This window comes from Poecilia formosa, unplaced genomic scaffold (genome assembly GCF_000485575.1).
Source record: "Poecilia formosa unplaced genomic scaffold, Poecilia_formosa-5.1.2 Scaffold0, whole genome shotgun sequence".
Lineage (NCBI taxonomy): Eukaryota > Metazoa > Chordata > Actinopteri > Cyprinodontiformes > Poeciliidae > Poecilia > Poecilia formosa.
In genome coordinates, this window is record NW_006799939.1 from 1,586,893 (window position 1) to 1,604,167 (window position 17,275).

The window sequence follows — 17,275 nt, forward strand, 5'->3', positions numbered from 1 at the left end:
ACAGGCAAGAACAGGCCACAACAATGTTCAAGTTTTAACTTTTTACATCAGGACATGACTTGTAATGTTCACAGCAGTCTAATAAAAAACAAAACAGTTGTTCTCAGACGGGGTGAGGCTGGGTTAATTATTGGAAACTCTTTCTAACAATATATTGTTACAACATGCCACAATTACAACAGAATGTGTTAGTGTGTGTTAAAAGGTCACAGCATGTTCTGCTTGCACAGAGCTGCCAGTACATGACTCAGCCCTTGTCAACAAACTCTCTGGGTTTTTTTTCTTTTCTTCTTTTTTTATTTCTGTATCTCTTTCCTTATTTCTTTATATATTTATTTCTTTTTTTTTCTTTCTATTTTTCTTTATTTCCTTCTCTTTCTTCCTTCCATTTTTTGTATGTGTTTATGTGGAGTATAGAAGTTATTCTTGGCATCAGAAATATTAGTTAACTTAGAAAAATATTGACTTAAAAAATTTTAAGAACTGGTGAGGTTGTTAAACAGATTTTTAGAGATTTGTGACGCAAAAAAGATCAAAGTTTGTAAAAGCTCATACATGCATGAGGAAGTAACGTTTTTTTTTTAATGTGAGGATTTTGTTTCAAGTTTGTGGGACATCAGTCTCTTTGCAACTGAGCTATTTCATGGGTTGTGAGTAACACGAAGGGATACGGACGGTTTACTTTTATTTATACAACTTAATGATTAATGATTTATCAATTTTTACATCCACTTTGGTCTTCGGAGGCTTTAGGTGCCCACAGGCCCCCTGCTGATGACCTCTACTCTGGGACTCTGTGTATTGATAGGTGTATTTTCCACACTGTTTCCTCTATATCGATCTAAGCCAATACAAACGTAAACCTGAAATGTTTTTATTGCAGGATAATTTTTTTTTTCTTTGTCCCCTATATGCAACAACAAAGATATGTCTGAACTCATTCCTCTTCTCTGCTTCGAGAACAGGAATTCTGATAAAACATGTTTATCAGAAAACGCATCAGGCATCACAGAGAAGAAGAGGGATTGTTGTTTAAGCGAAGCGCGGATATTCCCCGCTTGTTTTCATTCAGTGCTTGCGCACAATTACGACATGACACTCATTTGGAGCAATTTTGCCGGCTGACATTTCAAAGCAAAACAAATGATTATAGAAAACATGTTTTTTTTGTTTTGTTTTGTTTTGTTTTTTTCAATACAGCTCTTATCATACTGATGCAGGCAAGTAGAAGCATATGGTTCTTGAGTTTACATGGAAAAATTGGACAAAAGCCAAAAGAAACAAAAACGTACTTTAGTAGGAACAAAAAAAATTCTAGACACATTGCAGCAAGTGGAATGATGTGCCAGAAAGATGACTGCATGAATGACTGCATGATAAAATTGTGCAATCTCTAACCATTACTGTACTTTTTTTTTATGTCTTTTTATTGCGTTATGTTGTTTTACCTGTAAGGGCTTCTTTTTATGTGAGTAATTTAAAATAGGTGTGTCCCAAATAAATGGTAGCTACGGCCAAAACAGGGATTAATAGAGGTTAGTGCATCAGACTCGCATGAGAGAGGAAGGAAAAAATTGGAGTGGTATGACTGTTTGACGGGAAAAGTGCGTTTAATGGATTTCATGCCACCACAGGACATTGCAGGCATAATGGAAACATTGTCCCAGGAGTCTAACGCAGGAGTCAGGGTTGCATCATCACTTTTATAGCTGAGCGTCAGCTACGGTTCTGGCCGTCACCCACACAGCAAGTGTGCCTGCTGAGTCAGAGAGGGAGGGAAATGTCTTTGTGAGCGTGCCCTCCGGCTAGAACTAGGCCGGCATAACTATGAGGGAAAGCGATCTTTCAAGCTGCAGGCTGCATGTGTGTGAGGTGGAGCAGGGTTGTTGTGGTACGGTTGGTTGCAAGATTACCCAAGAGAGGGAAAAGCGTAGAAGTGAAGAATAAATCCGACGTGTCAAGAAGTTTGCACTCGGAAAGATTTCAACTTAGATACAGGGCCGGAAGATGCAAGCATTAGATGATAGTTTGAACTTACACAGTAACTGGAAAACAAAAAACAAAAAAAACATTCATTAAGTTGTCTTTTTAGTTAGCTTTTAGGAGAGAATGGAAAAAAAATCAGACCAAATACTGAAACTACAACTGAAGCATGAACAATAAATGCTTTCTCTGTTTGTTGCAGGTTTTAGGTTGGATCCGTAATGGGGAATCGATGCTCAACGCCGGTCTCATCACAGCCAGTTCGTTACAAGAAGCTGAGCAGCTGCAGAAAGAACATGAGCAATTTCAACATGCAATTGAGGTGAAATCAAATAAAAAAAATGTTTCATTTTTTTCAATCTGCACCTCTTCTTATAAAAAGAGACACATCAAGTAAAATTATAAATGGCTTATTTCTATGTCTCTCCCTCATTTTTCACTCGTTATTTTTTCCTAGTCTTTGCCATTGAGTATGCCTTTTGCATTCCTTTGAACCCAGTCAAGGTTTGCTTATTTTAATACGGGCCTGTCCTTGACCTGCTTTCTTCACAGATCCCTTACACACTAGTAAGATTCACTTTTGATTTGGTTTTTCGCAAAAGTGTGGGTCTAGAATTTTTAGCTGCAGTAGTACAAGACAAACCCAAAAGGTCCTGCAAATAAAAAAATGAAAGAATTATAAAAAAAAGCTCCATCATATTCATACTGCACAAATATAGGACCAGCATGAACCCAGGACAAATTTCGGAAACATTCATCTGTTTTTATATGCTGGATTGATTGTTTGTTAATTGTAATCTATTTAAAGTTTGTTTTTATCTCATTCTTGATGAAGAAAACCCACCAGAGTGCGCTGCAGGTGCAGCAGAAAGCAGAGGCGCTTCTTCAGGCAAACCACTACGACATGGACATGATCAGAGACTGTGCAGAAAAGGTGCTCTTTGCTTTTTTTTATGCATATCTATGAAAAATAATGAAAATCTGTGTAGGCAGCACAGTGTGGGTTTCACAATTTCTTTGGAAATCTGATGAGTTTTGTTTGACTTGAAGGTGGCGGATCACTGGCAGCAGCTGATGCTTAAAATGGAGGACAGGCTGAAACTGGTTAATGCATCTGTGGCTTTCTACAAAACATCTGAACAGGTATTTTTGTCTGACAGGACACAAAAGTGCATCTTGTTTGATGCTACTAGGACAACTGTAGTGCTATACCAATTATCTATAATAGCTAATAGGGAGTCGTGCACAAGAAAATGCAGAAATATAATTTTGTTAGTTTATTTGAATATTGAAAAGTTTTTTTTTTTGTTTTTTTTTTTACTGGTCATTGGAATCAACTGTGCACAGTTCAGATTTTTGCAAGCGAATCATTTTTGAAATAACGATGAATGAGCTGAATGTCATTTTTTTTCTTTCGTTTTTTTAGAGCAAATTTAAAAGCCGTGTCGCGTTTGTGTGCTTCAGGTGTGCAGTGTTTTGGAAAGCCTCGAGCAGGAGTACAAGCGAGAGGAGGACTGGTGCGGTGGTGCTGACAAACTGGGCCCAAACAGTGAGACGGATCACGTCACCCCTATGGTCAGCAAGCATCTGGAGCAGAAAGAGGCATTTCTCAAAGTGAGACCAAAAACTTCAGATATGAATATAAACGCCCACACACGCATTTCTGTGATTTCTGAGCTGATCCGACAAGTGATCATTTCCTCCTCCCTTCGTGTTCGCAGGCCTGTACGTTAGCCAGACGCAATGCCGATGTGTTCCTGAAGTACCTGCACAGAAACAGTGTCAACATGCCTGGCATGCTGTCCCACGTAAAAGCTCCAGAGACTCAGGTCAAAAGTATGTAAACAGCAATACTCATCCTCACGATTTATGTGTTTTGCGGATAAAGTAATTCTCTGAACTTTGCGTAGCCGTTTGTTCCTCCTGTAAAATCCTAATCGAAGCCTTACGATTTGCGGACATGTTGTTGTTACGCCAAATTAACCATGTCTTTTTGTGTTGTTGTGTCAGATATCTTGAATGAGTTGCTGCAGAGAGAGAACAGAGTCCTCCACTTCTGGACCATGAGGAAGAGGAGGCTGGACCAGTGCCAGCAATATGTGGTGTTTGAAAGAAGCGCCAAACAGGTGCGTTCTTGTGCATGTGTGTGTGTCTGTGTTCCTGTTTGATCGAGGAATTAGCGCGAGATGACCTCACTTGCAGAACTTGTGCAGAATATAAACCTGCAATAATAGTAGCTCTAGAGAAGGAGCTGAGATCAGCAGCTCACATTGGAGAATATGTGGACAGGACAGCTAATAGTTGTATTCTCAACAAATCTGATTTTTATGAAAATGAGAAAGGCATAAGAAGTCCAATTTTCAGTTTGCTACGTGTCATTTTGGAGACAAGTTGAAAGATTATACTTTTTTTCAGATTAAACTCAAAACTCCAATCAGACTCGGACTCCAGACTCAAATCTAATTGAGAATCCGTGGCAAAACACTAACAGTGATGTTAACAGATGCTCTTTAACTAATCTAACTCAGCATGTGCTATTTTCCAAAGAAGAATGGGCAAGAAGTCACTGGATGGGCAAAGTAGGCCAAAATGTTCTGACTTAAGATGGCTGAAAAGAAATGCTCTCCCCTCTTCTCAAAATTTCAGTCAGTTTTTTATCAAATAAATGCACGACTTCCTGTTGGTCTGTCACATAAAATCACCACCTAATACACTGAGGATTTAGGTTTTAACATGGAAAAAAAACAGAATACTGCAACGTCCCACAAATAGAGTAGTTTTGCAAGCTATTGCTGCTGAAGTGCCTCATCGCTGTACAATCCCATACTCTTAGCTCCCCCTTGTGGTGTTTGGAAAACACAGTATTGGAACATCATTCCTTATCCTGTAAGAATGAAATTACATCACACTTGTTTTCTGGAACACAGCTATTTTAAGGCTTTCCAGGTTTTATCCCCAGGGTGTCAATGCTTTTTGGTCTCACAGTTTGACTGGACCAGTTCTGCCATTTCAGGCCAGGGCAGTGTCACCTCCAGGCCTGGTTTTAAAATACACAGGCCATAAAAAAAAACACACTAAGTAGGACATTCTACAATTCAAAAGAAAAGAAAGTGAAAAAAATATTTTCTTTTTGTAAATAACTAGCATTTTCTTATGGAACAACTGCATGTTTAATAATATAGCCATCATTGTCGTAATTTGTATTAGTGGTGCTGGTAATCTTAAAATGCAATCGATAATTTTCATAAATGTTAGTCTGTAATTTTAAAAAGGACTTATTTTATCAAATAAAAGTAGGTTCTGTAGTAAAGTTTTTCTTTTACAATCCCTTTTCAGTTTATTTCAAATATTGTTCAAAAAGTTTGAACTGTTGTCTTAAGATTTGAATCCTGGACACGTAGGCCATCACTGTGTCGCCTCTGTCCTCTCTCATGATTGGTCGTTTCGCCAGGCCCTGGAGTGGATCCACGACACCGGGGAGTTCTACCTGTCCACGCACACGTCCACTGGGTCGAGCATTCACCACACGCAGGAGCTACTGAAAGAGCACGAAGACTTCCAGATCACAGCAAAGGTACGTGCAGGTCTTACGTTCTCTGGCTTTCCTGCTCGTGGCGATTCTCTCTGTTTTTATCTGATTATCGCGTTGTGCTCGCTCAGTCAGTCCGGCGCTCGGCTGTGAGGCCCATTTCCAGGGGCACTGCATTGTCCTCTTTGCTGTGTCACTGTTATTGTGTGTCAGAAAGCACGCTATTGTGTCCACCAAGCAACACATGATTCCCAACTCTTTCTTTCGCTCATCTACCTTTTCTCTGTTGGCACCACCTCTCTCTCCTCCCTCTCTGCTGCCCTCCCTGAATGTCCCTCTATTGACAGCAAACCAAAGAGCGGGTGAAGCTGTTGATCCAGCTGGCGGATGGGTTTTGTGACAAGGGCCACGCCCATGCCCTGGAGATAAAGAAATGGGTGTCCTCCGTGGACAAGCGCTACAGGGACTTCTCTCTCCGCATGGACAAATATCGAACCAGCCTGGAAACGGCGCTTGGCATCTCTTCCGATTCAAACAAGGCTGTGAGTGACATGTTTTTTTTTTTTTGTTTTGTTTTTTGTGAGTACATACACTATTGGTACATAGAGAAACTCGCAAAGAGATTTCAAAAGGTTTTAAAAATAAGACCATGACAACTTAATAGACTTTAATAACAACAACAAAAGAAAATCAGGCTTTGTGTTGCCTTAAGGATTTTTTTTTGTTTTTTATCAGCCAGTCCCACTGCTACGTTTTATTTTATGGTGTGCAGAGAACAGATGGTATCGTCGTCTGTTTACCGCAAGTTGCTGTTCAAACTTTGTTTAGCGAACATCTGCCAACAAAAGGCAAACACCACACAGTGCTGGATATCCCATCTAGCTGCTGCGTGCCACATAATAACCACAACCTGCTGTGTGTACAGAGCAAAGAGCTGCAACTGGACATCATCCCAGCTACCGCTCCGGGGTCAGAGGTCAAGCTAAGAGACGCTGCCCATGAACTCAATGAGGAAAAGAGGAAATCAGCAAGAAGAAAAGAGTAAGAATTAGACCTTTTTTTCTGCTCACCTGGTAGCTACTGAGTCTTAGAGTTATAGTTTTCTAGACTATTGAATGTGTTTACTTTTTGTGTTCAGTCTTGCAGCAAAGTTTAATTATGTCTAGTTCCTAAAAACAAGAAATATTTCAAAAACTTGACAAATAAACAAGCACATGGCAGCCAAGAGCGCAACCCAAAGTTCCTGAGGAACGATTAAGCTACCTTTGGGAAACTACAGGAATCCTTAACAAGATGGCCACCTAAAGTGACAGTTTTAACGATAAAATCTCCAAATCCAATGTAACCACGATGTGAATCGCCTTTAAGACTTCAGGTTTGACTTCATCTTGTGCCCTAAATCAGTGGTCCCCAACCCGTGGACCGGTACGGTCCGTGGACCAATTGGTACTGGGCCGCGCAAGAAAAAATGTAATATTTCCGTTTTATGTATTATTTGAGTCTGGAGGATCTTTTATTTTGAAAATCCGTTAACCGGATTCTCTCGGTTACTTACACAAGCAGCAAAATGAGTAAGAAACGAATCAGATGTCTTTGGAAAGTTTCTTTGCAACGGGGAAAAGGCCCAGAGAAGAGACAGGAGGATGGATTTATCCCGGACCAGCACGCTATAAACGCCTAAAAATACTTTTAAGTCGTATAATAATTACGTCATGAGGGAACACGTGACGCAGCTCGGACCCTGTGACGTATTTGACCCATTCCATTCTGTTCTATGTGACAACACCGCCCTCTGCTGGTCCTGTTTTGTTCCTTCTACTCATGGACGTTCACTGGCGACATTCTGTAAAGTCCTCTCCGCTGTTCTGATTTGCTTCATGACTTTCTATTGCCCCTTTTCCACCGGCTCTACTTCAACAACCCGGTTCGGCTCGGCTCGGCTCTATTTCGGAGTGACCCCGTTTCCACCGGCCCGTCTTGGCTCTGTAGCAGGGTGCCGCCTCCTGGGTCATAATTAACACCCTTAATTATGATAGACTTTACGCAAAGAGTTCATAACTGAGGCAACTAAAATCAATCAGTAAAAGAATCCTTTGTGAATATCATCTCATGGACACTGACCTAAATGCGTCTTTCTGACCGGGAGCTGGCGGCGTGTTGAAGAGTTATGGACCGGACGCTTTGGAGCGTCTGGTTAGGAAGCCCATTCAAAAGCTTTGGTAGAAATGGCGCGTTTAATTTCAGTCTCCATTACATTCAGAACAGAGAAAACTAAAGAGAATGCAATGTTGAATCCATTTATAGTTTAAACAGAGGAGCCGGCAGTTTATCTTGAGGAAATAAATAAAGGTGCACAAATTAATTAGATCGTAACAAGCGCAGTTCGCTGCGGCTGCACAACCAACGCAGACACGGCTCTGCCGCTGCAAAGAATTAAACTTTACTCACCCAGTGGCTTTAACTAACGGAACTGAAGACGTGACCCTCCCGCACCCAGAAGGAGGGCGGCGCTCAGAAGCGCGGCAGACATAACATTTGTTTCGGGGAAGTGAAACCAAGCAAAAAATAAATAAATAAATAAAATAAATAAATCGTCGCATGCCCGGATCGCACAGGGTAAAAAACAAAAAAGATCAATGGATCGGTTGGGATCCAACTGCCCTATGAACCAGCGCAGATTTCTCTGCAGATGCGAACCAGGAGGAATTTGTGAAGCTGTGCGTTCAGACCCAGGAGGTGAAGTGCTGGTAATTTAAGTGGAGTCGCTTAATTTAATTTATTATAAGTTATTGGGGCCACAGTCGGTGGTTTTTGTCACTACGGAGAAAACGTTAGATGCATTTATCTGCTTAATGTGTGATGGGATCTGGATTCACGTTCAACTGGGTGAATATTAACTAAACCGCATAAAAGTGCGGCTAAATAACCGATATTAACGTGATTATAATTTGACGGGTAAAAGTAACGATTTTTTTAAAAAATCCTGTCGGTCAAAATGACGAAAAACAAAAATGTCTAGCGCGACCTCTGCGACCCTACTCCCGCCCCCGGGCCGCAGCAAAAGTTCAGTTGTGACCGGTCCGTGCGGTAATAAAAGGGTTGGGGACCACTGCCCTAAAGACTTCAGAATTAACACGGAAATGTTCATATGAGCTTTCAATGAGTGGAAACACAGATTAATCAGTGATTTGTAAATATTTCTCAACTCATATTCATGTTGCATTTAATTTCCAAGGCATTTGTAAATGATTAATGGGACCTTCAGAGGAATCCGTCCACCAAGAAGCCTGCTTTCTACCATCGCCAATTACACACTTTACAATAACGTCCCAAAAGTGCATCAAGGATATTGCTTCGATCTAATAATGGCAGATTTTCCCCTCAGGTGCAAGTATGTTATTTATATGCCAGCTGTATGCAAAAAATATGGGAAATCAACATTGTACTGCTCTCAGCTGGAGTTAAAAAAAACACAATGTCTGAATAAAATTACAGGCAGGGGAGTGTAATCCAGTAGCCATGCTAAATCCAGAAACCAATATTGTATTTGAGATTAAAAACACAAAACGCTTAAAGACATGACCAAAAAAAAACTATGAAAAATAAATAATATCAATAAAGTAATTTATTGATATTTCCATGCTCTTAACCATGGATTCAAAACAGCAGAGTGAAATAGCTGCTTTGAAATGCAAAGCAGGTCATCATAATGTAACAATCAAATGACTTATTGTTTATGTTTTTTGAAATACATGTTAAGCAAAATGTGCAGCGTTTGGCTGCATGTTACGTTCACATTGCACATTCAAAGATTACAATTAACTAAAAATGATTTGTGTTATTCTGGTTTGTTTCATTTCCTTCCATTTGTTATTTAGTTTTACCTGCAGCAAACTTAAAAAAAAAATGTTTATGTATATTTGACAAATTTTACTATCATATTGAGTCCTTTTCGCTCTTCCAGATTTATAATGGCTGAGCTGATCCAAACAGAGAAAGCATATGTCAGAGACCTACGTGAATGTATGGATGTGAGTATTGCCTCAGATGCTTTTTCTAATTAATCCTATTGTCTTGATTTGTCACTCTTAAATTGTACATGTGTTCATTAACGTTTCAGTAATTAAATTGATTAAATTTATGTAAGCAACTGTTTTCATATGGTTGCATTTGTGCAGACTTACCTGTGGGAAATGACCAGTGGTGTCGAGGAGATTCCTCCTGGCATCGTCAACAAGGAACACATCATCTTTGGGAACATGCAGGACCTCTACGAATTTCATCACAAGTCAGTTTAGCAGCAATCTGCGACAATGTGTAGAAATAGTATTTGCATTTCAGGTGGACAGGTATTTCACAGAGGCAAGGTGATTAATAATCTATGTCTGAATATTTTTTCCTCTCCAAACAGTATCTTCTTGAAGGAGCTGGAGAAGTATGAGCAGCTTCCAGAGGATGTCGGCCATTGTTTTGTGACCTGGGTAAGTGACCATCTGTGTTTGCTGTGTTTTTATTTCAAGTAGTTATGATAATGATTTTACAACACTATAAATTTGAAATTTGAACACATTTTTTAAAATAAAACTGTGGTCATATTACTTTGGTTAGGTCGGTAATTGCTCTCTCAATTTCAATTTCTCCCTCAAATTATAGAATATTTGAGGGAGAAATTGCTGTTTTAACAGGTGTTTAGTTTTAAAATTAGGGTTCGTATCTTGATTATAACACATTTATGAAATCTCCTACTCAGGCTGACAAATTCCAGATGTATGTGAACTACTGCAAGAACAAACCTGACTCCACTCAGCTCATCCTGGAACATGCTGGACCCTACTTTGATGTAAGTAAATCTTTAAATTGTCAGAAATTCTGACTTACTTGCTTTAAACCATGAAATAAAAAAAATATATATATATATATCTTGCTTAGTTTAAGACATGTTTCTATTTTGATCCACAGGAAATTCAACAAAGACATCGCCTTGCTAACTCCATCTCTTCTTACCTCATCAAGCCCGTTCAACGAATCACAAAATACCAATTACTTCTAAAGGTAGAGCAAGTTTCAAATGAATTTCGGCGACATGATTAGTCACCTGCAATTTTTTTTATGTTTGGAAGTGGAAATGTTAGACCTAGAAAAAAGGAGTGGAAACAGATTCACGCTTCAAATTATTTTGGATTTCGTAGCATGGTTTCTGAAACATGTACATATGGATGTTCTTCCACTGAAGGAGTTGTTGACATGCTGTGAAGAGGGGAAAGGTGAAATCAAGGATGGCCTGGAAGTGATGCTCAGTGTTCCAAAGAAAGCCAATGATGCCATGCACCTCTCTATGCTGGAAGGCATGTAGAACCAGACATCACACACACGCACACATACGCACATGCACTTCCACTACACTGTTACAGTTTTATTCAGAAAACAAAACCAAAAAAAAGATTCCCATTCTGATCTATTGCATCTGGTGATTATTCTGCCTTGAGATTATTATTTTTTTAATCTAACACCAATGTCATTCAACTGAATGTTACCTTGTAACCTTTGTCCTATTTCTTCATGTTATAGCCACAATCTTTAATGTGTTTTTTAGGATTTTATGATAGACCGACGCAAAGTAGTGAAGTGGAAAATAAACAAAGAAAAACAAACTTGTATTTATTAAAATTTTAGCCCTTAGCCCCGCCCCCAAAATTTCCTCGTAATTGTCCCATGTCTTAATCTGTCACATAAAATCCCCATAAAACACTTTGATGTTTGCAGATGTATCGCAACAAGACGTGAAAAAGTTTGTAGAGTACCGCATGCTGTGTCCAAATACTAGCACAGCTCAATAGATCACTGGCTCAGTTCCATCTTCTGGTTTCTCAGGGTTTGACGGGAACATAGACTCCCAGGGGGAGCTGATTCTCCAGGAGTCCTTCCAGGTGTGGGATCCCAAGACTCTCATCCGGAAAGGCCGTGACAGACATCTGTTTCTCTTTGAGATGTCCCTGGTCTTCAGCAAGGAAGTGAAAGACTCGAACGGCCGCAGTAAATACCTCTACAAGAGCAAGCTCTTTGTAAGAAGACCCTTAATTTGCTAGTGTAAATCCTTAGGACATGTGCTGTGTAAGTCAACAAGACTTGTTCTCTTGTTGTGTAATTCCTGTTGTGCTTTTTCTTTTTTTTTCTACAGACATCAGAGCTTGGAGTGACAGAACATGTGGAGGGGGATCCTTGTAAGTTTGCCTTGTGGCTGGGCAGGACGCCAACCTCAGACAACAAGATTGTCCTCAAGGTATGACAAAGTAGTGTTCTGCAATTTCCTTCGTTACATCACTCAAAGTTGAAGGTGTAGTCTGAAAGATTTTATATGAAATTGCACTTCTGATTGTCGTGTGCGTAGAAGGAGGTTAGGGAGTGTTAAGAAAATAAATTTAAAATATGCTAGTTTTAAAACTTAACATGGCTTGATTGAAATAGCCTAATTATAGTTTGAGATTAATAACTTATTCTGCCCTATTGACCTTTGTCTTACCTGTAGTTACAGCAGATGGTTTGTTAAGATCTTTTTGAACTGCCCTTTGTCTGTGTGGGAAACAATCAGGAGAAGTTCCAGCTTTCACACTGATCTGTGAAAAGCCATAAAACATCAGGAGTCCAGGCCAGTGGAGGAGAAGCTCTGCTTCCACTTTGTTTAGATAAAGGTGACAACTGGTGTTTGATCTTGAAAACAAATTGCAGAGAGTTTCTAACTTAAAGACAGTCCGAGACAGCTCCTGGTTGGATGAGCAAAGATACGCCTTATTTGAATAAATTAAAGACAAGAATACGCCTTTACTATAAAGGTTTGTACACAGGAGTAACAAATCAGATTTTGCTCTTTGCAATTTCTCCAAAGACGTCTATGCTTTTTGTTTGTTGTTTCCAACTTTTGTCCTTGTCCCTCTCTCAGGTAAATTCATGTGTTGTTTGTGCTCTGAGTTTTCTGATGTTTTGCGATGTGCTTTTCTGGAGATAGTATGCATCTGTCTTGAATAAATACTGATTATTGTGACGCTGTTATCTCTGTGTGTTTGCCCACAGCATTTTCTGAATCCGGGCATAAGAGAGGATATAACGAGTCAAAAGGTTTTAAAAAGGGTTAATAAGTTTTGGAATTTTTCCTCTCTTAATAGGAGCCCCGAGGTTGGCCTGCATGGCAGTAGGTGGCACTCCAAAGCTTTTGTGCAGTACTGTAGCTGCAGCTAACTCAACACAAAGTATAAAACACCAATTTAAACAGCGTCTTATATAACACACCACTACAGCAAGCACTGTAGCTGTTTGCTTAGTGAAATAGAAAAGGACTCTATTGATTATGGAATAGTGACTCAAGATTAAATAAGATCAAACAGATCGTGGGATCAGATGGAACAATAATTTTGACAACGGACGTCATTCTGCTCTCTACATGCTTACACAATGCCATGAGTCAACATCTACACTCTGTGAAAAACATCTACCTGCTCTCATTCCTTCTTTGAGGAACAAAATCTGATGTTCTGCCTTTTTCAAAGTACTCAAGAGTTTTTCATATGCTTTGTCTGAACCGTTCATGTGATTTTTATTTATTTATTTTTTTCTTTCCTGCAGGCATCAAGTATAGAGAACAAGCAGGACTGGATCAAGCACATCAGGGAAGTAATCCAGGAGAGAACTGTCCTCCTGCGTGGAGCTCTGAAGGAGCCCATTCACATCCCTAAAGCCACTACTGCTAAACACAAAGGCAGGCGGTAAGCAAAGATAATACTGACCAGGCTTGAAAGACATATGGCCAGATATAAAATAGTTATATGATCAGGATTACAAAACACAGCAGGTGTAGAAAGTAAAAGCTGCCATTGAAAATCCGTACACTTGTACTTATTTTGTCATGTTACAGCCACCAACTTCATTTTTGACGATTTTGTGTGATTAAGCAAAACATAGTATTGGCACCAATTTTGAAGAAGGTGCACAAACTGTCTGGTCAAATTGCAGTGCATAGGTAGTTTTACACATTATTGACTCAGTACAGCCGAATAAAAACATCTGACACACATTTGGGATTTTTCACTTATGACAAGGTTCGAAAATGATCAACTATGTTCCTCTACTTGACAATAATGCACTAACTGTTGGTCTACGACAGTTAGTGCACAATAAACACAATGAAGTTTGTGGCAAAGATGTGATAAAATGCAAAGCTTTCAGGCGATGTGAATACTTTTGCGCTGTATCAAAGCGAGATTCAATGTTATGAATACCATTCAATGTTTTTGTCTTTCTGAAGGGATGGAGAGGATCTAGACAGCCAGGGAGATGCTAGCAGCCAACCAGATACCATCTCTATCGCCTCCCGGACATCCCAGAACACACTGGACAGTGACAAGGTTGGACACACTCACACACACAATTCTTCAACTTTATATCTGCCAGGTAGCACCTAAACTGGGCATTGCTTATACAGTTTTAAGTATCTACCTGTGTCACAAGACACAAAGCTATTTCTGTTTGTCAATAAGTAGCCGTTCTGTGATTGGTCAGGATGAGTACCGTCACACATTTCCGTCAGAAACTGCAACTGTCTGGAAATCACTTCCTGTGAAAGTGTTTGATTGTGTTGAGTGAAAGAAACGGCCCATCTGACAGAGCTATAATACAGTGTGTGTGTGTGTGTGTGTGTGTGTGTGTGTGTGTGTGTGTGGGGGTGTGTGTGTGTGTGTGGTAGAGAGAGAAAATCCTTGCTCTCTGGGAACAGTAACGATCAGCTTTGGTTATATGTGGCAATCACACCACAGAAGGCTTATCCTCCTACGCTCAGTATGATCAATTGTAAAGCTAACACCCAGCACAGTCGGATATAAAAATAAAGAAATAAAATCCTTCCTCTGCCTTCGTGTTGTATTAATTATAAATCCGAGGAGTGGATCGGGTCATTATTTTCACACTTGACTTGGATTTACCCCAGATCGGCCCTCACCGGGCTTCCTCGGCAATCAGGAGAATAAGAAAATTATAATGTTCAGCTTTCACAGCTTCTGCTAGAGTAGCGCTAATCTCGACTTGTGCAGCTGCTTTATGCAACACAGGACTGTTTTAGATGGGAGGTGAACAAGTCCATGTCTGCTTGTGCATCTGCCCGCTCCCGTCAAAATCATCAAAGAAGCTAATTAATTAAGAATTGTCCCCTCAGTTCGGAGCATGCTCACTTGCATAAAGATCCAAGAACACAGAGGAACACGTGCACATTTGAATGGGCGTCCCATTCCCACTTTTTGAATGCGTCTCTGTGTGCCCCGTCTTTCTGCGGGTACTCAGATGAGACATTTCTTTCAGGAGGCAGTGACAGTGGCATGCTTGTGCTTCTGGCGTGGGGTAGCGGGCGGTGGGGAGTGTGTGTGTGTGCGCGCGCGCTCCTGTTCCGGTGTGTTTTTCTGTTGAAGTGACTGACTTGTGTGTCAGCAGCTTCAGCCTCCCACTCTCTTTTCACAGAGGATGCTCGTCTTCTTGCCAGACAGGAGAGCACGGCATTATCCCGTCACATTAATCGATCACAGACGTCTCTCTAAAATTTGGGCAGTTTTCTTCCTCTCTGCTTTTCTGGAGTCTGTTTTTGCTAGTGATGAAGTGGGGGCCTTAGCCAGGTCAATTTTATTTTAATTTTTTTGGAAGCATTTATTAGAGGAAGGATGGATTAAATTGCTCTGCTGCCGAGAGAAGATCTTCCTGAGGAAATCATCTAAGCGTCGGTAGTCTAAAAGTGAGGACTTCAAAGAAGAGCTTGTGGATCATTTTTCAACTTTGACCAGAGCTTCAAACATATTCCACGTAGCTTCCAAACCAACATTTCAGAAAATGAGCGTGACCTTACTTTGGGTGACAGCTCCTTGTCGAGTAACCATCTTCTGAGTGTGATTGAGGAACATTTTAGAGATCCCTGCTGAAAATCAGTCAGCGCTCCAGAACTTGTTTTGCTTTTCTGACCATCTTTCATGATGAGGGAGTGGAAGACAATTGACAAACTGGAAGAGAAGATCTCTAATCCTGTCTCTCAGCTCCTCAGCTCTCTGGCTCTGCCACACTATCAGAGGGTATGTTGTAAATATGGACTTTTTCCTTCATGGATGATTTGGCAATGGAGCTCATGACTATAGTGTATGCACTTCTTTAATTGAATTTGTTTAAATAATACTAACATTGATAGTAACCTCTAATAACTATCATCCTTTTTTTCTGCATTGTCATATGGAGATTTATTTTTCATGTAACATTTTCTCTACCTGTCATTTTACATCAAAGCGTTAAAAGCAACAAACAGCCTAATTTAAAGTCAGATTGTGTGATAGTGTGTTTTTTTTTTCTGTTTAGCTAAATTAGGTCTGTCGTCATTACTGCGTGTAATTTTTTCACTTTGTTGCTCTCACTTTTGCTATACATATTGATATATGTATAGCACCATATTAGTCTACATATTAGTAAAATAATTGTCACAGCAGATTTATTGATTACAGATTCAGTACATTACATTTGTACTAAAAAGATGCTTAAATATGACACAAAAAAACCCTCAAATTTATGTTGGGTCTGAATTTGTATAATATTTTGTAAGATGAAACGTTGACTAAAACAACACTAGGCTACCCTAGTGTTATAATTCACTCATGTTTACTATTTTGATCCTAAATATTTCCATGCATGTTATGCAGCCATGTTAACAGTCAACAAATAAAAAATGTTTTACAAATGCATTGATCAGAATTTTGTGGCAGATTTTCAATCTGTGTTTTGTAAAACTCAGACCTGCTGGTTCTGATTTTAAAGACTTCTGCATTCACAATAGGCTTCCTAGCTTTGCTGCTGAGAGCAGTCAACATAAGTAAGACAGGGTTTCTTTTAAAAACGAGACAAGACCATGCACAGAGTCGGCATTTTAAACCTTTTGATTTCATATCAAAGATTAGTAAGATTAGCGCAGCTCAAGTCACAGATTACTGTCAACCCTGCGTTTATTCTTTAGGAAAATTGTAATCTGTTGGCTTTTTAAATGGATGAAAAAAGATCCCAAATACGACTTGTTCCATAAGTACTTAGGCTGAAAGCACGAAAAAGATAAAACAGAGCCACTTTTCTGTAGCTAGTCCAGCCTTGCTGTTATCTGCTGAATGTCTCGCTCTCACGCAGCCTGAATGACCCGTAAAAATGTCTCAACATTTCATAGAAAATACAATTTCCAATAAAATCGCTGCTTACACCTCTGTTTTCTCTGATTCCATCTTAAACATCATAATGACACTACAGTAAATATTCCGACTGTCCATTCTGAAGAGTGTTGGTATTAGCACGACCTGGCTGTACCAATGTACGGTGCTTTCAGGGAGCAACAAAACAGGTCAAGGACAATTAAGCTACAAATCAACAGATTCCTCTCACCAGCCCCATTTCTCTGCATCTGAAATATTAATCAGACATCATTTGCTACTTCCATCACAGCTCTCTGGTGGCTGCGAACTGACGGTGGTGATCCACGACTTTGTGGCCAGTAACGGCAGCAGCAATGGGGAGCTTACCGTACGCCGAGGCCAGACCGTGGAGGTTCTGGAGCGACTTCATGACAAACCAGACTGGTGCTTGGTCAGGACCACGGACCGCTCCCCTGCTCAGGAGGGAATCGTTCCCTGCTCCATCCTCTGCATTGCACACTCCCGGTCCTCCATGGAAATGGAGGGGCTATTCAACCACAAAGGTAGGATCAGAGTG

At 40.0% G+C, this 17,275-nt stretch overlaps 1 protein-coding gene across 8 annotated transcripts in view; it reads left to right on the forward strand.

Moving 5' to 3' along the window:
* triob (trio Rho guanine nucleotide exchange factor b) overlaps nt 1-17,275 on the forward strand; it is a 94,254-nt gene that overhangs the window by 48,243 nt on the left and 28,736 nt on the right. For all 8 annotated transcript variants that reach the window (XM_016668732.1, XM_016668632.1, XM_016668556.1 and 5 more), the window contains 20 exons: nt 2,186-2,305; nt 2,819-2,917; nt 3,034-3,126; nt 3,448-3,597; nt 3,705-3,819; nt 3,994-4,109; nt 5,435-5,557; nt 5,860-6,054; nt 6,438-6,553; nt 9,477-9,543; nt 9,691-9,800; nt 9,924-9,993; nt 10,263-10,352; nt 10,472-10,564; nt 10,746-10,857; nt 11,384-11,574; nt 11,691-11,792; nt 13,130-13,269; nt 13,809-13,908; nt 17,009-17,261. In XM_016668732.1, coding sequence (XP_016524218.1) covers nt 2,186-2,305; nt 2,819-2,917; nt 3,034-3,126; nt 3,448-3,597; nt 3,705-3,819; nt 3,994-4,109; nt 5,435-5,557; nt 5,860-6,054; nt 6,438-6,553; nt 9,477-9,543; nt 9,691-9,800; nt 9,924-9,993; nt 10,263-10,352; nt 10,472-10,564; nt 10,746-10,857; nt 11,384-11,574; nt 11,691-11,792; nt 13,130-13,269; nt 13,809-13,908; nt 17,009-17,261 — 2,455 coding nt within the window. The remainder of the gene's footprint in view (nt 1-2,185; nt 2,306-2,818; nt 2,918-3,033; nt 3,127-3,447; nt 3,598-3,704; nt 3,820-3,993; nt 4,110-5,434; nt 5,558-5,859; nt 6,055-6,437; nt 6,554-9,476; nt 9,544-9,690; nt 9,801-9,923; nt 9,994-10,262; nt 10,353-10,471; nt 10,565-10,745; nt 10,858-11,383; nt 11,575-11,690; nt 11,793-13,129; nt 13,270-13,808; nt 13,909-17,008; nt 17,262-17,275) is intronic.